Source organism: Tasmannia lanceolata, unplaced genomic scaffold (genome assembly GCF_043159265.1).
Source record: "Tasmannia lanceolata isolate RefF3 unplaced genomic scaffold, GAP_Taslan_0.1 ptg000003l, whole genome shotgun sequence".
Lineage (NCBI taxonomy): Eukaryota > Viridiplantae > Streptophyta > Magnoliopsida > Canellales > Winteraceae > Tasmannia > Tasmannia lanceolata.
Genome location: NW_027518680.1, coordinates 6,069,645 through 6,093,040, shown reverse-complemented (window position 1 = coordinate 6,093,040; position 23,396 = coordinate 6,069,645). Strand labels below are relative to the sequence as shown.

At 38.6% G+C, this 23,396-nt stretch overlaps 1 protein-coding gene across 4 annotated transcripts; it reads left to right on the top strand.

Moving 5' to 3' along the window:
• Window positions 1-10,628: 10,628 nt before the first annotated feature.
• LOC143849358 (E3 ubiquitin-protein ligase BIG BROTHER-like) lies at window positions 10,629-21,624 on the top strand. Of its 4 annotated transcripts, XM_077358372.1 has the most exons (11): window positions 10,629-10,782; window positions 10,868-10,974; window positions 11,149-11,175; window positions 11,312-11,396; window positions 11,551-11,720; window positions 12,197-12,431; window positions 13,801-13,835; window positions 16,904-16,948; window positions 20,222-20,349; window positions 21,078-21,186; window positions 21,280-21,624. In XM_077358372.1, the coding sequence occupies exons 5-11, from the start codon at window positions 11,580-11,582 to the stop codon at window positions 21,328-21,330; spliced, it is 744 nt and encodes a 247-aa protein (XP_077214487.1). In that variant the 5' UTR covers window positions 10,629-10,782; window positions 10,868-10,974; window positions 11,149-11,175; window positions 11,312-11,396; window positions 11,551-11,579; the 3' UTR covers window positions 21,331-21,624. The 4 variants fall into 4 exon arrangements, with proteins under 4 accessions (XP_077214487.1, XP_077214502.1, XP_077214483.1 ...); XM_077358387.1 differs by lacking the exon at window positions 11,149-11,175; XM_077358368.1 differs by having other exon boundaries at window positions 10,651-10,974.
• Window positions 21,625-23,396: the final 1,772 nt, after the last annotated feature.

The window sequence follows — 23,396 nt, the reverse complement described above, 5'->3', positions numbered from 1 at the left end:
ATTAACTTAATAAAAACGAAGTTTCAAAGCATAATCCTGCCATCATGCAAAGAAATAGCTAAACTTAAATGACCTGGCAAATAAAATCATCCTTATTAAGAGCATGATAAACAACATACTGTTAGTGCGGTGGACACATGGCCTCACCGAATATATTAAGGATTATTTCCTTCTAGAATTATCTTGATTCCATTCCATGTTTATCATGCAACGTGGGATCCAACGGTTAGATTGGGTTAAGATCTCACCGTTGGATCATCTTGGAGGTAGATTAGGTAAGTTGGGTAAACGAGGCAACTAGATAAATTAGGCAAGTGGATTAGAAGAGGCAAGCAATAGAGATTAGGAAAGTAGATTTGATTAGGATTATTTCCTTCTAGAATTATCTTGATTCCATTCCATGTTTATCATGTAAGTGCTCTATATAAGCACACATTGATCCTCTTATAAATGCATCCAAGAATTAGTGAAATCCTAAATTTATCAGGTATTACAGCAAACATCTTGTATAGGTGTTAGTTGCGGAAGGGGTGCAACAAAAAGGACTGAGATTGTAACTAAACCAACTCAAAGAACGAATACCTATGACTGAACTGGTCACTTGACTGCTAAACTGAGGATGTTGACTGTGTTGAAAGACTAGGTCATCGCCCATACAACTCTTATTGGTTTTAACACTACTCTGCTATCAGAATAGGGAGATTGGTATTCAACCGAAACCCTAACCTGGACTGCTAACGGCTTCTTCTCTTGTTAGAGGAAGCTCTGGTTCAAAATCTTATTTATGTTACACGTAGCAACTCTTCTTGTTCAATCCTGACAAAAAGGGGCGATTTTGGATGATTCTGAGTTGGATATGGATTCCAGCTCAAACAAAAAGTATAAGAGCAAAGAGAGATGACATCTCACGCATATTAAATATAGCATCAACTCGCCATGGCTGAGCGAAGGCTAGCTTCAGTTTTTATCCTTCAAACATAGCATTGGTATCAGAGCATAGTGTCCGATCTGTTTTGAGGCGACGAATGTGTTTTCAGACGATTGTCTGGAAATGATTGTCTTGGCATTTGCGCTGACAACGAGTTTCCATCGAACCACAGTTTGCAGCTCGAAATCATCGGAAAAATAGTTGTCGTGGGACTATTCACCGTCCTGCGAAGATTCGACACTTCTGTCGCCAATTCAAGATGTTTTTGTCGCAGGAAAAATGATTGTTCGGTTACCATACTAGCCATATGAACCCACCCGATGCATCTCTCAGTAAGATTCTTCAAAGACCACATATTGTAGAGGGTAAATGTCATAAGAGTATTTTAACCATATCCCATGACCCAGGGGTATTTTGGTCATTTTCACCCGATATAAGGGTATTTTGGTCATTTTCCATGACTCGCCGATACTACGCATTTTGATCAATTTTTGTTTCATGATGGTATTTTAGTAATATAGTTAATTTACGCTACATGGGGGTATTTTGATCATATTTATGTCATAAGGGTATTTTAGTCATTTTCCAAGACTCGAAAGTATTTTGGTCATTTTCACCCATTTTAGGGTTATTTCAGTCATTTTTCCCTGACACAGGGGTATTATGGTCAATTTTATCTAATACATGTATTTTGATCATTTTTTGCCATGGGGGTATTTTAGTCATTTTGATGACTTAGGAATATTATGGACATTTTACCTAATATAGGGATATTTCAGTTATTTTCCATAACTCATTGGTAGTCTTAGTCATTTTATCCCATATAAGGGTATTTTGATCATTTTATGTGGTAAGGGTATTTTAGTCATTTTCCATGATGGGGTATTTTGATCATTTTTACCCGATACAAGGGTACTTCAGTCGTTTCCATGATGAAGAGATATTGTTGTTATTTTATCTGATTCGGCGGAATTTTGATCATTTTTATGTCATGGGGGTATTTTAACCATTTTCGATGACTCGGGGTATTCTAATCATTTTAACATGTATTTGATGTATTCTCTGCAGTAACTTTGTATTTTTCTGTGCGGAGAATGAAAAAACAAAAGTAAAATAAAATTAATAGATGATGTTCTACAAACCCAACCAGTGGCACATTTTCTAGCTATTAAAGTGTAGTTTCTCATAGGCGACTGATAAGAGGGACATTGCCAAACAAATGAGAATGCTATCTTAGGTGTGTCCCGGGCATCTTTTTAAATTAATCTCTAAAATTAGGATTCTTTTAGGCTCTGATCACTTCTTTTCTAGCTGCAGGAAAAGAAAAGAAAGAAAAAGAATATGACGTGGAAAACTGGAAACAAAAGGAAAAGAATCTGTGAGAAAATTTCTTTGTGAGAAAATTCCGTTGTTCACTTGACTGAGAAAGGAAAAGAAAGTATGCAGGCAAAGTGGTTTTCTCAGGAAAGTGATTTTCTCACCCTTTTGGTGATAAAATTTAGAGGGAAAGTGCAAGAAAGTTAGTTTTCCATGTCATTATTTATATTTTCCACCTGTGTAATTATGCTTTCCCGAGAAAACAAGTGAACAGCAGAAAATGTCAAATCATGTCAAATTTGGCTTACTTTCTTCTCCTTTCCTTTATCAAGAAGGCAAGTGAACAGAGCCTTAGCCTTTTGCTCCAGCAATTTCATTTCTCTTTCAATTACCTTCCCAAATAAAAAAAAGAGTGACTTGTGAGATCTCCTCAAATTGTGTTCATTGGCACTTTGGCAGCATCCATATTTTCATACAATGATTGAAATTAGTTAAGTGGTTGGTGGGGCTCATTCTAGGTGGGCCATAAAAAATCGCATTACCATTCCATAATGGTCATCGAATCTGATCCATTGGGAATATATTTTAGTTTTAATCGGACGGTTAAGATTACTTGATTTGCGGACTTTTGCATTCTCTTTTTTATTTTGGACAACCCCAATAGGAAGCCTCCAAAGCATCTCCCTTTGCGTGAGTCGTTTGTCTTTTAAAGAGTCGTCAAGTTGATATAGCAGTTGATACCTCGCTTTCTCATTTATTATTAAGAAAATGATATTTCCACCCCTTCTCTGAATAAAGTCAGCCTTCGATGGCCAAATACACACATTTCACGCGCATTTCGTTGTACTCGGGATTCGCTATTAGATAAGAGATGATAGGCAGAACTTTAACCAAAGTAGTGGCCATTTCTAACGAATCTCAACCAACACAGCCTCTCTTTGGTCTGAGGGAGATAAAGATTTGGTTATCTCTTCCAGCCAACCCCGTGCATACACTAACATAAGCACGCATCACGTTTATTTATTTTTATTTATTTCTTTGGGCAGTGATAAGAGAGAATAAAATGAGTTATTTTTATTCGTAATAGAATGCCTTTTTTAAGAGGCAAAATTTAAGATATACTGAGTTTGTAATATGAGAGTAGAGTTGCTGCGCTCGAGCACAAAACAGGGGTGAGCCATATTTTTGGTGGGATCCAAAACATTCATTTGATGGGTCTTTTCATGGGTAGGGTTTCCACTAAAAATCAGCTCCATTAGATCACCTTAGGGTGTCCATTTGTACAATATCTGCTCATTTTTTGCCCCACAAATAGATACCCATTGGTGATCCAATGGAGCTGATTTTTGGTAGGCCCCCATCAGTGATGGGGCCTTCCAAATGAATGGTTAGGATCACCCCTCCAATGGCCCCACCCCCTATTTCTGTGCTCGAGCGCAGCTCAGTGTAGCAACCCTTTTCTCATATTAAATACCATAATTACAAAATTCTACTTATCATTGAAAAACTCTTCAAAATATCCTGAATTTTTACCCTCGTCCCATTTTAAAATTAAAAAAATTATGAATAATTCAAAAGCACAAATTTGATGAATAATTCATCAATTTCTCATATATTGTTTGTAAATCTCACATGAAACTCAAAATAAAATTTGAACTCACATCTTAATCTAGAAAAATCATGCATTTGACCATTATTTCTTGCCTTTTGATGTCTTATTTAGAAAAATAATTATGTGTTGAAGATATACACATCACTATATGAATAGGGAAAAAAAGCATGTGTTATTTTTTAACCCTATCCAAACATTTTCCATCTATTTGAGCATTTGTCTAGCTGATTTATTTCTGAATCCAAAACTTTGTAACTATGCAAAGAATCTATCTTTGTTAGATGATGGTGATGAAATAGTTAATAGCTTTTAAAGAAGCCTTAATATCCCATTTGCAGCTAAAATTATCTTTATAAACATTGGGGTTTGGTGTATGCACTTTTAATCGATTTCCTTAACCAAAGAGGCTGGTAGTTTTGAAGTCCCGGATATGGGTGGAAGTAGGGCTGCAACTCGGGTCGGGCGGGTCGGGTTTTGGAGAACCCAACCCTACCCGAGAAATATCTCGGGTCGGATTTTTTTTCGGAAAACCCACGATTCCCAAACCCGGCCCTACTCATGATAAATCTCGGGTCGGGTCGGGTTTTTTCACGTTGACGCAAATTTTTAAGGAAAATTCTTGTTTGGCAAGGCAACTCAACTCATAAAAGCAGAAATTACACTCACATGACACTTGAATCAAACAATGATGTAATTACACTCACATCACACTTGAATCAAACAATGCTGTAATCAAACAATGTTGTAATTACAATCAAACACTTGAATCAACTCAACTCATAGAAGCAGAAATTACACTCACATACAGTAACAGTGGGTGCGTGGGTTTTCACTTTTAACTTTGGGATAATTACATTTACACCCCCTCTAGTTTCTGACACATCCACTTCTACCCCTATAGTTTAAAACGTGACAAATACACCCCTGTAGTTTCAATTTGTTTAAGGTTTGCCCCCCTCAGCTGAAGGTTCGTCCATAGATTGAAGGGTTAGGATGATCCGATGGAGCTGATTTTTTGGGCACACCATATCTATGTCAGGACCCATCAAATGAACGCTTTGGATCATCCAAATAATGTGGGCCCCTACCCGAATCCAAACACTACCAAAAAATCATCCAAATAATGTGGGCCCACATTGTTTGGATGATCCAAAGCGTTCATTTGATGGGTCCTGACATAGATAGGGTGTGCCCAAAAAATCAGCTCCATCGGATCATCCTAACCCTTCAATCTATGGACGAACCTTCAGCTGAGGGGGCCTACCTTAAACAAATTGAAACTACAAGGGTGTATTTGTCACGTTTTAAACTATAGGGGTGGAAGTGGATATGTCAGAAACTAGAGGGGGTGTAAACGTAATTATCCCTTTAACTTTTAACTAACAATAGAAAAAAATATACATACTATAACTTATGTAACTCGGGTCGGGTCGGGCCCTTTCAAACCCGGCTCGACCCGAAACCCATGAAACCTGAACCCGACCCAAGTTATTTTCGGGTCGGGTCGATGCGGGTCGGGTAAAACCCGGCTTGAGTTGCAGCCCTAGGTGGAAGTGACTAAATTATGGGAGTGTCAATTCCAGCCCTATCCTCTTTAATGTATAAGTTACCTTCCATAACGTTACCAAAATGCAGGCGTCAAAAGAACGACACGAGGGCGTCGAAATTCGACGCAAAAGTGTCATATTTGCTTGTCGCGTATATACAAAGCGTTCTCATGAATAAATTATCCGTTACAAACCTCTCTCTCCTCCAATTTATAGCTTTTTCATACCCCCAAGCCAATGGTAAAAGAACACGTGGCCTTAGCCATCCGCAAAAAGGAGCTGTTTACCGACAGAGGAGAACTTATGCGCTTGAGTAGTTGGCGTGCTCATGAACAAAATCTCCTTCTCGCAGTATATATCGTTACATATTATCGTATCATCTGAGAAGAAAATACGGCTAAAGCGATGTGTCGAACCACAGAATGAACATTACAAATTAGAGAAATGATATCAACACAGACAAACATGTTTTAATGAGAAATTATAAGATGCCCGACCGTCAAGTCCCGTGAAGGGCACCATAGTTTAATCCAACAGCAGCCTCTTAAAAAGTGGGCTGCTGTTGGATCAAATATCAAGGGCACCATGTAAAAACTCTGTTTTTAATAATTGCATAGCTTATCTTTTATGTTTTAGTTGTTTTTGTTAGAGCTTTTCGGGAACTGTAATAACCTTTTCACACCGTCACCCCTCTTTAAATACTATTAGAGAAGGAGGAATTCTAGACTGAAGGGAGCCCTTGCAAAAAAGAGGTGAAGGGGCCCTCCCATTGGCTGCACATCACCATCGTGCATTAATAACTGCCGAAAAGTCAAACATGATGGTGATATTTGCAGCCAATGGGGGAGCCCTTTCACCTCTCTTTTGCAAGGGCTCCCTTCAGTTTAGACTTTCTCATCCCGAAAATATCAAAACATGGTTAGAAAAATATGGAATGGGGGGTAATAGTTTCGAGAAATTACTAATTTAGCGTACTTTTTAAACACAATCAACAAACACGGGTGATTCTTCAAAAAAGCTGGAAAAAAACCCCAATACCCTTCCGACAGCAACATGATTCTCCTTGCAGGTTCCTTTTACATTATAGAAAATCCCACTGTATTTAATGCCCATTAAATTGGTGCGCTTCACAAGGCTTCTTTTGATTTGTCTGAATGTGTATTTGAACCGATAGAACTTTGGGTTCGTTTCTATCTTGGCCGTCGGAAATAATTAGAGACGGATGGATGCCTCACATGTGTTAAATTTTTTTTTGGAATAGTGGTGCCCCTATACACATGTGGTTTGATTTGGATTTGAAATTTTCCTTTGAACCCAGAGTCCCTTGGGTTCGTTTAAATCATGGTCGTCGGCCAATATGCATGGACGGTTGGATCCACGACACGTAGACATCAATATGGAATGGTGGCGTCTTCTAATAATACCGCATCTCTGTATGATATTCCGCCGACATACCCATTATTTACGCTAGCGTACCCATTATTTTCGCCGGCGTACCCCTGAATTCCGCCGGCGTACCCCTGAATTCCGCCGGCGTAGACTCTATTTCTGCTTACACCCTATTTCCGCCAGCGTACCTCTTGATATTCCAGCGATGTACTATAGTATCCGGTGGCGTACTCGATACGTTTAGAACACATGTCTGTACCTAGAAAATCCGGCAGCGTACTTGATATTCTGGCGGTGTACCTTAGAATCCGGCGGCGTACTCTATAATTCGGCAACGTACTCAAGAATCCGACGACATTCTCAGCTAAAAGAGACGTGAGAAATAATAAAATATTTAATAACATCACCATTCTCAACCAAAAGAGATGTGTAAATAATAATTTTTTTAATAACGTAGCCGTTGTCATCCAAAAGAGAAGTGAGAAATAATAACATATTAGTTTAAAGATAATGATTGACGTTCTCATTCAAAAGAGGAGTGAGAAATAATAAAATATTACTTTAAAGATGATAATTGACGTTGGGTTGTGAATTTATCACGAAGGGCAATATACGAGGACTCTCACCATGTCAGAACGATATTGGGGTATTTTTTCCACCTACTTTTGAAGAATCACCCGTATTTGATGATTGTTTAAAAAAGTATCCGAAATCCGTAATTGCTCGAAACCAAGACAAACATTCCGTACTTTTCTCTAGCTGATATCATTTCCCTACATTAAATGACCAAAATATCCTTATCACGATCCATTGTCCTTTCTTTCTAGAGCGACTAGAGAACAAAGAATAGATGGGCTTTGACTGGCCCACATTTCTCATTGAAAATTATGAATATTTGTATTTTGTAGTGACTGGAAGTCTGGAACCCTTAGTCCCTATGAATTGACAAAATCGCCCCTCAACAATCCGAAATTTCCAATCGTGCCTAATGGGTAAGGAACTTGGGTTCAATACCTGCCATCTCAATGGGTAGTAGATCAAGCACCTCTTATGCGGAAGCATCCTATTTTTAATTGAGTTCTTTTTCTTTTTTGTTACGCAATTTCTTTTATGAGATTTTCTTGTCAACTGAACAAATCCGTGGGAAAGAAAATAAAATGTTTCAGATAAAAAAAGAAGAATGATAGAATGAAGGGCGCGGTATGAAAAATCAGCTACAAGGGCTCCTCCCATCGGTCCATATCCATAAAGTGGTAACATAAAAGTTTGGAGATGGCAGAGCAATAAATGCACGTTGATTTTATGTGCCCCCTAACCAATGGGGCCGCCCTTGCGGCTTTGTTTTTTGCAAGGGTGCCCTTCATTTTATCATTCATCTAAAACTTAAGTAGAAGTAAAGGTCATATTTACTTTCACTTTTGAACCCGTTTCACGACCCTCACGACTAAGTGCGTTCCCTAGAAATTAGCCTTTTACTTTCCTGCCAAAGATTGAGGTTAATCGCAATACAACACATGTTTTTAAAATTTATCTCAGCCTTTCACAGGAAAGTGAAAGACGATACAGCTTAGACCCGGCCAAATGGGACCCGTACCCGTGGATACACCCGGCCCGCAGGGGTATGGGTACCAATTTCGTTACCTGCGAAAAAAAATACCTGCACCTAACCTGTTCCCGTGACCAGTGGATGGGTCTGTGTCGGGTGCCGGTGCCTGCGGGTTACCTGCAAAACTACAGTTAGGTGAATTATTTGCCCACACTTATCAATGTGGAATGCAATTTACTGCGAGTTTAGATATCCAAATCACTCAATAGTTGTAACTTTTAAGTACTTTAAGCCTATGTATAGTGGTCTTTGTAGTTTGTGAGTTGGAAACTCCCAAGTTAAATGAAAATCTTTGCCTATTTTAACGAGTATCCAATTAAATCTTATCCAAGCTAACCGTTGTCTTCTGAACATTGCCTAGTACTATCAGATTTCGTAGTTCTTTATGATATCCATTTCTATAAGATGAGTGATGCCTTACAACTCTTATGAACCAAGTCAGAATCAATCTGCATAGTCCATCTACTGGGGCCTATGTTGGATTACACGCGGCCCAAAAATTAAGCTGATCCGAGACTATCCTGACAGATGCGATTCAAGGTGACTCACACACGGAAGACAATAAGATGATCATGAATTGTTGCTTGCTGAAATGCGGTCAATTGCCATTCATCCCATCTTGAAATCGTCATTGCCCCAAAAGTTTTTTTTTAAAAATTAAATATATATTTATCGGGTTACCCGTGGGTTTACCCAACCCGTGCGGGTTGGGTATGGACCTACCGCAGAATCACGGGTATTTTCTACCCGTACCCGCGGGTATTGTACCCACGCAGGTCGTACCCGTACCTGCGCGGGCTACCCGTTTGCCGGGTCTAATACAGCTAGTCACGAGACAAGTAAAACCGCCCCTTCACCTTCCTCTTAGCTAGGGGTGAAACTTGGGTCGGGCTCAACCTGAACCCGATGGGTGCAACCCGGTTTTGGCTGGGGTTGGAATTTCCTAAGGTTGGGCTGGGTTAGGGTGGGGCCAGGGGCGGAGGCATATGTAACATGAGGGGGCCATGGCCCCCCCAATGACTTACAAAATCCCTTTTATATTGCATGCTTAGCTAGGAATTCTCATGCATGCTTAGCTAGTTTAGCTAGTTTAGTGGCCATGGCCCCCCAAAGACCAATGCAGCGAAGTGTAAATTAGTTTGCGCGCCCCCCAGTGTAAATTCCTGTCTCCACTGCTAGGTGGGGCCTTGGCAACCAGATCTGACCTCCGTCCTCTAATTTTATCAAGATTTTTTTGGCATTATGTTTTTCTTTTTCTTAGTATTTTTTTGTTTTGCTCTAGGTGAACCCGAACCCAACCGGTCTCAACCCGACTCGATTTCGGATAAGATGAGTTGGGTTAGGGTTGAGAGATTTAGAGGCATGTTGGGTTAGGGTTGACCATCCACACCCAAAGGCTCAGGATAGGTCGAGTTAGGGTTGAGTGAATGATAACTTGGGTTGGACTAGGGTTTGCCTCAACCCGATCCAACTCTGCCGAAGTTGCACCCCTACTCTCAACCTGGCAAGAAACCCAGTGTGTTCGGCAATTATTCTTTTAACGGATTTTCCCCTTTTTTAGGGGTGGAGAATGACGAAAGCTAAAAAAATCTCAAAAATCTTGTTCGCTACGTGACCGCTAAGGTCCGTTTTCAAAATTTCTACTTCTTTTTTGACTAAAAAATAGGATTCCTTGAAGCGATAAATAACCGTTTCTTAAGTTTCTCATCACTCCCCCGATTCTTTAGGCGACAATGAGAAGTGTTGCCGAACATGTTACAGAAATTCCTTGCAAACACAGAGAGTAGAATCAACACTAACAAGAGGAATGTCAACAAAAACTCACTAAGAAAATGTTATCATTTCACTTTCTATTCAAGGGAAACCCTATTTCCATGGTTGGCAACCAAAATATTGTACGATAGTATAGATTCCGAACGAGTTCGATAGTCCTCCATGTGAAGGTCATCATGGATTATTATGAACGTCCGATCGTGTCCTATTGTGGGCCCACCTGATCATTGATTTACTCCACGTGTACGGTGCAGATTGCAAGCAGATCTGCAGTGGCACTTTTCCTTCTTTTAAGTTTTATCCCTTGAAAACCGCCGAACACTTCTGAAAGAAGGAAACAAAAAACAATGAAAATTATAAACAGTATCACATGCTCCCGATCTCATTCCAATTTTATCTCTCACTATTTCTCATCTCGCGGTTTATAGGAATCCAATTTCTCGTGCCTGTGGTATTGTGTCTGCATATAAAACAGAGAGAGAGAGAGAGAGAGAGAGAGAGAGAGAGATTGAGAGAGAGATAGAGTGAGAGTTTCATGCGAAGCTCATCCTCCGAGAGCTCTCTCTGAGTTCGTATTCACAGGAAAAATGCTGTAAAAGTGATCATCAATGTCGGTTAAAGCGCTCAAATCTCAGTCTCTCGTGCTTTGAATTTAGAGTTTCTTTTTTCTACTCTTCATCATCTTCTTTTTCCAGTTTTTGTCAGTTGATCGATCGATCGTCTCGAATCTTTTTCTCTAATATTGAAATCACCGAAATCTGAACCAGATTGCCGGAAAATTTAGAAGTTTATGTTAAATAAGGTATAAGTTGCTTTTTTTTCACCTACAATCAGTAGTTTCAGTTGTTTTTTCCATGGCATTGAATGTAGAATCGATAGAATGATGTAAATATTCAACGATCGTGTTAAATAAAGTTTTGATGACTATTTTTCTAGAATTTGATCGCGTTTCTGTTTCTTCATGTCGTTATTGCAGAAAAATGAATAGATAACTTTAATCGAGGTATATATATGGTTAATTTGCCCTAAAAACCGATTCTCTTTCCTTTTATCACGGGGAGATCATGTTTGATGCAGTAATAATCGATTCTTTACCTCGGAAATCGAAGATTTAGCCTCTTTATGTTAAATGAGTGCAGGAAACTGAGGGAAAACGATCAATGCAGGAGAAATCTTCACTAGTTTGCTCTCCGGTGCCCTAGAAACCTTGAGTTTCTAAAAACGGTAATTTCCAGTAGCTTTTGTTCCTATTTTTTAAGTTTCGTGTCGATCCTGTTGTTTAGAAATTGAAGCTTTTCTTTCGTATTTTGCTTTTCCTAAATTCTAGCCTTTCAATGCCGTTATTTATATTTTTGATATGTTTTTACCTCTGTTTCAGCAAATTGTGACGGAACAGAATAGTTAGAAATGAACGATTACCGGCAGATGGAGGTTCATTACATAAATACTGGATTTCCTTATACTAGTACTGAAAGTTTTATGGATTTGTTTGAAGGTCTTACATACGCTCAGTCGGATTTTACTTTTGCCGAAGCTCTTCATGATCAGGTTCGCGCCAGGATGTGACTAGTTCTCTTTTTCTGAAAGTGGAATCAGATTCTTTGCTCCTCATACTTATTGAACATGTGGAAGCATAGTTTATTTGCTGAAATAACTTCCAAGATATTCACCATGTATATATTTTGGTAATGGAATCTGAGACTGTTTTTGCAAATCTATGCTGAAACATGGGGAACTTGCATTTGACTTGTCAATATGGTGGAACCTGGGAAATGGTTGGGAAATTCGATAGTTTTGGTGCATTCTATTAGGTTTCATAGCTACTGGAAATTTGCTAATTAAACGGATTTATCTGAATCTGTGTCTTTTTTAGGCTAGGTTTGGTGAGTTGTAAATATTGGCTTTGAATATTTATGGATGTGGTAGTGACTGAAGTACCTGTGTTTATTTGGATTATGAGTGTATTTTTGAATTCTGTCTTGAAAACATTGGTGATTTGTGGAATTTCTTTGGTCTCTATGTAGGGAAGTGCATATTGGTCAGCACATACCAGTTCGTATAAGCATGGGTCTGGTTCAGGCAGTGCTCCATATCTCAGTCACAATCATGCATATGAAGTAAATGATCAAGTACTGAGAATGGATGGAGGCAGGAGGGCTTGGGAAAACCCATCAATTATCAGAAATGAAGAACCGCCAACCCCAGTTCTTCATGGGGCCGGATACAGTGACACAACTATGCACACTAGCCCTGAGGAGTGTAAGTTCGCCTCTGTTGTATTGATATAATGATATGATTCCTATGAAAGGTTTGGCATTCTAATGGAAATTTTGATAGGAGAAGCAATTTCTTGACACTCATATGACTTAGATGCTCTTAGGAAATTGGTCAAGGACTAATTGATTTTCTATCGAAAGTGTTTTGACCTTTGTGTGAATCATTTCAATATCTCTCATGCAACCGGGGAACCTTTAGTAGCAATCAAGATTCTATCAATCACCATAAAGTAGGAACTTCAAATTTGGATAGTTAGTCCACCTCGGGCAGAAAATCATCTGTAAGGCGTTGATGTCCCAAATGGTTAACCAATTGCTGGCTGGCTCACTTATGGACAAGATATGCATTTCTTACGTTTATGTTTGTTGTTGTGTTATTTTCATTAATCGCATGGGGAATTCGAGTTAAAATATTTGCTTCCGTTAGACACATTATTATGTTTATGGTAGCCCTAAGTTTGCTGGGCTGGACATTCTTGCTTAGTTTAGGGCTCGTAAACCCTACTTCAACGTAATGAAATATTCGTATAGATTGGTTCCTTCTTTCCTATAGTTGAATAGTGTGTTTTGTTTGAAATTAAGTTCCAATTTATTTAATTGTAAATCAAGCATTTACAAGCAGCATGCATGGAGTGCGTCAATTCAGGCTTTGACCACAAAGTTAAATTTGGATCAGCTTGTGGTAACTAGTCATACGTCTGTAGTTTGTTAATATATTGTGGTTGTGGTCATACTGATGTCACCCACATGTCTTTGGGTTTTTGGGATATGCTTGGTCATGCTTGATTGTTCTAGGTGGATCATGTTTTACTTCTTTTGCAAGGTTAAAAAAAAATAAATTGGACTTTGGAACCTGGCTGTCTGGATATGATAGCTAAGGTTGGGATCCAAGAACCAAGTCTGGATTTTTGAAGAAATAAGTTCAGTCAATCCTCACATTTCCTATTTTATAAAATCAGACAATATTATGAAAATTGGCAAAGTTTAATTCAGTCTCTTTATGATTTTTTAAACTTTTTATTTGATTTGGAAGTGGATGGTATTTTAACTGTAAAAGTAACTTTAATCACTATTTAAAAGCTTCTAGAGTCAATCATTGACTTGGCTGAGTTGACTCAGTTTTGGCCATATGAGTCCATCTTGTGACTCAGTTTTGGCCATACGAGTCCATCTTGTGTAGACAGTCTAGTGATGTGTACAATTGGACAACCAACTATTCTTTAGTTTGGTATTTTTAATGGGCTGGTTTCTCTTTCGTAAGCATGGTTTCTATGTGAATTGTTATTTTCACCCATTTCTTTGTTTTTATGGAGAAATTGAACTTTTATTGCTTGTCACCATACTTTTTGCAGGCATTCGAAATCACCATAATGCAAGCAGTTCTCAGGTACGAAGTTTGCTTATCTGTCTCGGTTGGAAATGAATTGTAGTTAGATTTTTAGATGGCTTGAAATATGCATCTCAATACTTAAATGTTCTTGATCTTTTCCTCTTCTACAAGGTTCATATATTGTGTAATTCCTCTAAATGTATTCTAAATAGGCATCTACTTGTAGCCTTAGAAGAAACATTAGCACTCTACTCTCATTTTTCGGAACTTGCATCTAATTTCCAGTTTTAAACTAGAACTACAACAAAACATCCAAATCAAGAATGCATTGATTGGTAGTCACAAAATGATTTTTCCGTTTTACATTGTCAGAAAAGGAATTCCTTGTTATTATATCATGCGGGCATTCATGTAGTTGGTTGCCAAGTTGAGTGCTGCTATTCTTTTTTGGGATTGGTAATTTATTCTTGTCTGGATGTAGTACTTGATACTCATGTAAAAAATCTGTTCCATTGAGGTTTCAATATTATCAAGCCTATAGACTAAGAAACATGTTGGGACCTAGGGCTGCGTGCGGATATGATGCACCAAAAGCCCTGATAGTTTGGTTGAAATAATAAATATGCACAACCACCAAGAATATCTCTTTTACTAAAACGCCACTTTTTACATGGAAGACCTGGAGCCCTTAAAGTAGCTTTCTGCATAATATTCTCTGTATTGGGTGATGGAACTATTTACGCATTATGATTACTCTCAAAATGCCTTCAAATGCTAGTCTTACAGCTGGTAAATGTGCTTACACCTCTTAGGACCAAAGCAAAACGGATCCAGTGGAAGATCCAACTCAACCTTGTTTTCTTTGAGCCAATCTTCTCTGTCCCACTCTGTTTTTTTTTTTTTTTTTTGAATGGCTCCCTCCCACTCTGTTTGGACTTTGTAATTGGGATTTCTATATGAAGATACTTTTGTAGACTAATCAACTTCTTCAGTATGTTGATGATGCTACTCATTGAGCTTTAGCTGCTGGTGCTACTCATTGGGCTTTAGATGCTGTTCCATCTGCAATGGATATTAATAAATGTTAAGAATGGTCATACTATTGCATTTACCTAGTACCTACCTCCTATGTTGTCTAGATCCTTAATTGATTGGAGCTAAACCTGGTCTTTTTTTTGAACGGTAAACCCCGTCTTTTAGAGGGCTTCCTCATTAAGGAAGTACATCAGGCTTTGTATTGGCAAGCTGATTGTAGATGTTCCTTTTAGTTGCACAAATTTGTTTGCATTGCATCAAAGGGATGTGGATGTCATCCATTACCTTTCACATCCATCTTCCATTATGAAGGACTTGAGTAGTTCTCTTAAGCATTTGATCTTGAGATTTCTAATCAAGACTGTTTGGATGTTTTTTGTGTACCATGACCATCGTGTCGTCATATTCTTCCTGCTGCATATTTGTTTTTAATATTAGATTGTGATTTTTGCATCTTAACTGCTCTCCTTGGTGACATGAAGCCCTTACTGTGGAGATTTGTCTTTGTTCTGCTACTGTGCTTATGCTTTTGTTCTCTTCTTCCTGCATATAGTTTTTCATTCTTTGTTACTCTGCATCTTGTGCACGTGTCTTCTCACTCCCCTTATGGTTCTACTCCATGACTTCCTGCTCAGGCTTTTAAAGTCCGTATTTGATATTGATGCATGGAACAAGATATTGTCTGTTGCAATTCCTTCTTGAGGTTCTTGTTTAGACTGTTGATGCATCTTGTTTCTCGGGTTGGCTTCCTTCCACTTGGTTGTTTGATTTTGGTTCTTCTTTTGGTGACTCCTATTTGTCTTCTCTTCACTATTGGACTCCTCTCAATCCAATTGATTTTGAAGGAAAAATTCATTCGACACAATGGATTTGGGTCTCATGGATATGTGTCTTGTTCTATTTGTATGACTAACCTGAGGTGTTGGGACTTCGGAGTGAAAATGCACTCATATTTATTACTTGCATAAATATTTATTAGGGGTTAATTGGACATCTTTTACTTATTTCATTTAAATTTTAAAAACTATCAGATGAAGATCCACATATTTTTCTACTCATTATAGATCTCAATGTATATGTCTTCCATGTTAGACTGTTGATGCATCTAGTTTCTCGGGTTGGCTTCCTTCCGCTTGGTTGTTTGATTTTTGTTATTCTTTTGGTGCCTCCTATTTGTCTTCTCTTCACTATTGGACTCCTCTCAATCCAATTGATTTTGAAGGAAAAATTCATTCGACACAATGGATTTGGGTCTCATGGATATGTGTCTTATTTCTATTTGTATGACTAACCTGAGGTGTTGGGACTTCGGAATGAAAATGCACTCATATTTATTACTTACCTAAATAGGGGTGTAAACGAGCCGAGCCGAGCCGAGCCGAGCTTGGCCAGGCTCGGCTCTGCTCGTTAAGCTCACAAGTGAGGCTCGGCTCGGTCAGGCTCGCGAGCCTTACCGAGCTCGGGTTATATTATGTTCACATCTCTCATCTTCCCTGGACAGCCCTACTAGTGTAATTTGACTACTTTTTTTACACTATGGGGGGTGGTCCTAGTAACAAATGGGGTTCCAAAAATGAAGTGACATATTTTGCCCCCCCCTTTCACTCCATGGACAACCCTTTTAATGTATATATTAATATATAATATATATATTTAAATATATTAAATTCTTAACGAGCCTTAACGAGCCGAGCCGAGCCGAGCCTGGCCTAACTCGGGCTCGGCTCGTTAAGGATTCGAGTCGAGCCGAGCTCGAGCGAGCTTCCGAGCCCGAGCTAAAATTGACACCCTTATACCTAAATATTTATTAGGGTTTAATTGGACATCTTTTACTTATTTCATTTAAATTTTAAAAACTATCAGACGAAGATCCACATATTTTTCTACTCATTATAGATCTCAATGTATGTCTTCCATGAAAAATGTCTTCTATTTATGTATCTGTCACACAATGTATTTATTTTTTCTAAATTTTGTTGTTGTAATTATTTGCATTGTGATGTATATGCATATAATTGCAGTTATTTGAAAGATTGGATGCATATGTATTTTTGTCATCACAATGAGTCTTTTATTTGGGACGGATGCAGGTCATTCGGCAAGACAATATTGACCCTGACAATATGACTTACGAGGTCTGCGACGTACACTCTATCATCAGTACCTTTTATGTTTTGGATGTTATTTTATTGAAATCTAAAACCATTGTATTGCATGCTTAGAAACTTCAAGAATATGTAGAGTGTAATAATTTTCACCACCTCTAGCTATTAGGGTTCCGGGAGTCTTTTATGTAGGAGTTTTCTTTCTCCTGGATTTTAGACTCAGGTATCTTGTCTATTGCATAAGCTTATCTTGACCACTGTTGTCTCCATGAAAGAATTAAAGAAAAGAGAGAAGAGATGGGATAGTTAGAGAGCTCTTCCACTCATAATATATATATATATATATATATATATATATATATATATATATATATATATATATATATATATATAGGAAAAGGATTGTACGCTCGAGCGTAACAAGCTTATGGTACGCTCGAGTGCCCAATCACATATGGGCCCACTTTGTTAGGATGATCCAAAGCATTCATTTGAAAGGCCCTATCATAGATAGGCTGTTTACCAAAAATCAGCTCCATAGGATCATCCTATCCCATCCATTTGTGGAGGGCAAAATGGACAGACCACAAATATGCCCATTTTTGCCCTCCACTTTTGGAGGGGTTAGGATGATTCAATGGAGCTGATTTTGGTACACACCCTATCTATGATAGGGCCTTGCAAATGAATGCTTTGGATCACCACAAAAAATGTGGGACCCATGTGATTGGGCACTCGAGCGTACCATAAGCTTGGTACGCTCGAGCGTACAATCATTTTCCTCTCTCTCTCTCTCTCTCTCTCTATATATATATATATATATATATATATATATATATATATATATACGGAAAAGTGTTGCTACTCGGTCTTGTAGCTAAGCTTATCTACTCGGTTGGGTTAAATACAGTGGGGCCCACATTGTTTGGGTGATCCAAACCATTCATTTGAAAGCCCCTTACCTTGATAGGGTGTCCGCAAAAAATCAGACGGAGGTTTGTGCCGTTACTAGGGTTTTAAGTGTGTTACTAGGGTTTTAAGTACAATGACAAAGATACCCCCATACGGACCTCCAGTGAGGCGGAGGTCTGTGCCGCCTATCAAGGTATCAAGCTTCTGGAGAGCTTTGATCTGGATAGAGCGGTGGTTGAAGGGGACTTCCTTAATGTTATCTGATGTCTTAATGGTTAGAAGAGATGGAAAGAAAAGAGATGAGATAGTTAGAGAGCTCTCCCACTCATAATATATATATATATATATATATATATATATATATATATATATATATATATATATATATATATATATATATATATATATATAAGAGAGAGAGAGAGAGAGAGAGAGAGAGAGAGAGAGAGAGAGAGTGTAGCTAACTTAGCTACACCGATGCCTTAAAATACAGTGGGCCCCACATTGTTTCGGTGATGCAAACCATTCATTTGATGGGCCCTCACATAGATAGGGTGTGCCCAAAAAATCAGCTCCATAGGATCATCCCAACCCTACAATTTGTTGAGGCAAAAATGGACTTGTAAAAACCTTCACAAATCTGTCCATTTTTGCCTCCACAGTTTGAAGGGTTGGGATCATCCAATGGAGCTGATGTTTTGGGCACACCCTATCAATGCGAGGGCCTATCAAATGAATGGTCTGGATCGCTCAAACAATGTGGGCCCACTGTATTTTAAGCCGTTGGTGTAGCTAAGTTAGCTACACGTATGTGTAGCTTCACTTAACTCATATATATATATATATATATATATATATATATATATATATAGAGAGAGAGAGAGAGAGAGAGAGAGAGAGAGAGAGAGAGAGAGAGAGAGAGAAGTGTTTCTGTCTGCCGACTAGAGATCATTCTCCACATTTTTTGTGGTGATCTAAAGCATTCATTTGATAGGCCCCATAATAGATAGGGTGTCCACAAAAAATCCGCTTCATAGGATCATCTTAACCCTTCCATTTGTGGAGCTAAAAAATGGATAGATTTGTGCTGATTTATAGCCGTCCATTTTAAGCTCCACAAATCACAGGGTTGGGATGATCCTATGGAGCTGATTTTTTCTGGACACCCTCTCTATGTCAGGGCCCATCAAATGAATGCTTTGCATCACTCAAATAAGGTGGGACCCATGTTTTTTGGTCGACGGACTAGAGAAGGATCTCTAGTCGGCAGACTAGAAACACTTTTCTCATATATATATATATATATATATATATATATATATATATATATATATATATATATATGAGAAAAGTGTTCCTGCGCAATAGTGGCTTAAAAAGCCACCGATTGGTTCGTATGGCAGGTCCACCTTTGCGGGGTCCACAAAAAGCGACCAATCGGTGGCTTTTTAAGCTACTAATGCGTAGGTAACTCCCTGCGCAGGAACACTTCTCTCATATATATATATATATATATATATATATATATATGAGCATGCATTTGCTGCGCTCGAGCACAGAAACAGGGTGGGGCCACATTTTGGGTGGGATCCAAAGCATTCATTTGATGGGCCCCTTCATGGGTAGAGTGTCCACTAAAAATCAGCTCCATTGGATCACCTTAGGGTGTCCATTTGTGGGGCAAAAAATGGACAGATTTGTGGACAAACAGTATCTGTCCATTTTTGGCCCCACAAATGGACACCCATTGGTGATCCAATGGAGCTGATTTTTGGTAGGCCCCCCATCCATGATGGGGCCTTCCAAATGAATGCTTAGGATCACCCCCCCAATGGCCCCACCCCCCTGTTTCTGTGCTCGAGCGCAGCTAAGCCTAGCCGCGCTCGAGCGCAGCAACCCTTTTCTCTCTCTCTATATATATATATATATATGGGAAGTGATATATCCGCCCATTTTGATCACCAGGAACACCCCCTGTCAGTGTTTGTGGCAATCAGGGGCATTGAATTCTTCTGACATAAGTGCAACGGCCCCTCTTTAGTCATTGATACACTGACACTGACAGGGGGTGTTCCTGGTGATCAAAAGGGGCAGATATATCACTTCCCTCTCTCTCTCTCTCTCTCTCTCTCTATATATATATATATATATATATATATATATATTTGTGTGTTACTAGAGTTATAAGTACAATGACAGAACTACGCCCATACGAACCTCCAGTGAGGTGGAGGTCCGTGCCGCCTATCAAGGTATCAAGCTTCTGGAGAGCTTTGATCTGGATAGAGCGGTGGTTGAATGGGACTCCCTTTATGTTATCTGGATTTCGTTCTCAGTGCTTATAATTTCGTTGTCCTTAAAAGCTCATATGAAAATAGTTTTGATGCGCAGGAATTATTGGATTTAGGTGAAGCAGTTGGAACTCACAGCCGAGGTCTTTCCGCAGACCGTATTTCCTTACTTCCAATCTCGAAGTACAAATATAGCTTCTTTTCCAGAAAAAAGTCTAGATGTGAACGGTAAGTTAAGGCCTTCACGTTTGCTTTTTCATTCTCAATGCTTGTATTCTTTATTATTCAATTTATATGCATATGTAATAGAATATCTGGTGCATTTGGATAAATCATATAGACCTACTTTTTGGTAACTTTCTGTGATATAAATAAGGGTATTTAGGTTTTTTATCAGTAAGAATATTTAGGTCATTTTCACGAGAAGTGTATTTTGCTTATTTTCTAGGAGAGAGTATTTTGGTTATTCTCTTTGAGATATGTGCATTTTTGTCATTTGCTATGAGATATATGTATTTCCTAGAATTTCCTCCAACCAGCTTTGGTCTTGCATGTGTTTTACATCTTATCTGTGAACTTAACCTCCTGATCCAATCTTTTTCGCTTCGGTTGACTGTTAAGCAACAACGATGGAACGAATAGCCTTGCACGGTTTTGCGTTGGCCACGTTCAGAAGGAATGGAAGAGTGGATTGGGTGGCGCCCCCTACTTACCTAAGGGCATTTAGAATCAACAAATAGGAGATTCTCTCCTACATTTGATTTGCTGTTTCCTTGTTTCTACTCTTGGTTTGTTTTCTCTAGAACAGTCTGGAATCTGTTTTTTGAGTAATTGTCCGTATAGAAAATTTAGCACGTCCAATGATGCCCAGTTTAACCCAGGATCTTGCTGAAATTATGCTTTCCTCATTCTGGGTTGATCATGTGTAAGAATTTTTGCGGTGTTCTTTGTAACAGGTGTGTGATTTGCCAGATGAACTATAAAAGAGGAGACCGGCAAATGACTCTCCCCTGTAAGCACATCTACCATGCCAACTGTCTCACCAGATGGCTTAGCATCAACAAGGTTAGCTTAAGCATTTACTAAATCCACTAAAACTTTTCTGTGAACTCAGATTAATTCTTCTGCCGTTTTTTATATTTTTTTTCTTCCTCTCAGGCATGTCCAGTTTGCTACACTGAGGTATTCAGTGATGAGCCCAAACATTAGCTTCTTGGTGAGCTAAAACTATCTCTTGGCCTGTTTCCATTACTCTGAAACTTGGGTTTTCACCCAAGTTTGGTTTTCCACACGAGGAGCTTAAAAAGGATTTGAATGATTTTTTTTCTTTCTCACACAGCTTTCTTTAGTAGAGGAACCTTCCTAGATTTAACAAGTGAATGTATTGAACAATTTTAATGGATTTTTCTCCGGTTGCCTTGTTATGGAGGGTGGGATTTACCAAAAATTGAGTTCCTCTGGTCTTCTGTCTAATTGAAAGATTCTACAATTTGTCTGGCCTAAGTTGATTGAGAAGTTCCTTTCTTGCATTTCCAACCTAAAATTACATGTCTATCATGCTGCATAAACTATGTTGTGCAATCTGGTTTCTAAAGCTGCAGTGTGTCATGCAAATGTCCAAGTTAGTATTTGTGCTTGAAAATCATATGGAAACTTTCCATTAAATCCACATATTTTTTCCCTTCTTTCGCCAATTCTCTCTCTGCGTGTCTAGATGTTGTTATCCCTTTTCCTTCTCTTAAAATATTTTCTTTTCTAGATAGTATTTTTCCTTCCAAATTCCTTCCCCTCTAGTCTCTATCCTCTTCTCTTCTCCATTGATCTTGCAAATTTCATTCTATTTCTCTTCTGTTATGAATATTTGCCTTTTGGATTCAATATTATCCACCTATTTGCTGAATCTGGTGTTCCTCCCCCCCGTCTGCCATATCTTTTTTCTTGTGTTGTGCTTGGTGTTTCTTTATTTGGTTTGAAGTTCATTTGAAACTTTGGTATTGAAGCTGAGTTCATATACTCTAAGGGCAAGATTTTGTCCACATGAAATCTTATTTACATAAATGGGTTTTCATAGTCATAAGATGTATACGCATATTTTTCAAAGAAAAATTTGGGCTCATTTGTTCAATGATTCAAACCATTTATCTGTTAGGCCTTGTAATGGATGAGCCAATAATGCACATATTGTTTTTCAAGGAGTAAAAGGGGAGCACACTTGTTCAACGATCCAAACCCCTTTTCTAGTAAGCCTTAGGCCATGCATCAAAATCCACTCCCATCGGACTATTCTAACCCCTAGGATCCATCGTGTAAGAGCCGAGCAAAACCTATCCTCATTGGAAGTTTATTCTCCTCCATTATGGAGACTTTTTCTTGATTAATAGACTGATACCCTTTTTTCACCGGTTAGAATTTCCCAATGGGGATGGATTTCTTTCCATTGCTCATCCATAGCAAGGCCTAAGAAACAAATGGTTTGGATCATTGAGCAACTGGCCTCCACTTCTTCTTTTCCCCGTGCACCCATCATATAGGAACCAATAAAGGTTATAGATACTTTTGCATCTATATTACTGTAATGCCCCATACGAAAGTAAGCCTAATCTAATCTTATTTGTAAATTAGGATAGATCTTCTGGCTTTTAAAGATGCCCTAAGGCAGTAAAATCATTTGAGAAAAAAGAATCCAAGAACCCGAGTTTTTTCGGATCGATTCAGTCGCTTCTGAAGATTCTCATGAGTCCGTTTCCGCCCATTTAATTCTGCGAGAATGAGAAGGGCTGCCGACTGATTGACTAGGGATGTGGCGACTTATAGACTATACTAGAGAGTTATTATATGGTGTCTCCGAGTAAATGCACGCATTTTTTTTTTTTTTTTAGGGAAAAATACAGATACACCCCTCAACTTTCTGACATTTTCAACGATAACCCTGTCTTTTCGAAGTTATCAATGGCACCCCTGACTTTTCACCGTCCATGAAGTAGACCCATGACTTTTCACCATATAGTTTAAAATTCATCAAAGACCACCCGTGACAATTTCTTCGTTCTCGTCCACCCCGTCATATAACAAGTATTATTGAAAACTAAGGGGATGTTGTTAATGACTTCGAAAAGTCAAGGTTATCGTTGAAAATGTTAGAAAGTTGAGGGGTTGTATCTGTATATTTTCCTTTTTTTAAAATACAGTGCCGCCTACTCCTTAAAATGATCCCTACCACTCATTTGTTTGGCCACAACACAAATAAACCGTGCCCAGAAAATTATTTCCGTAAG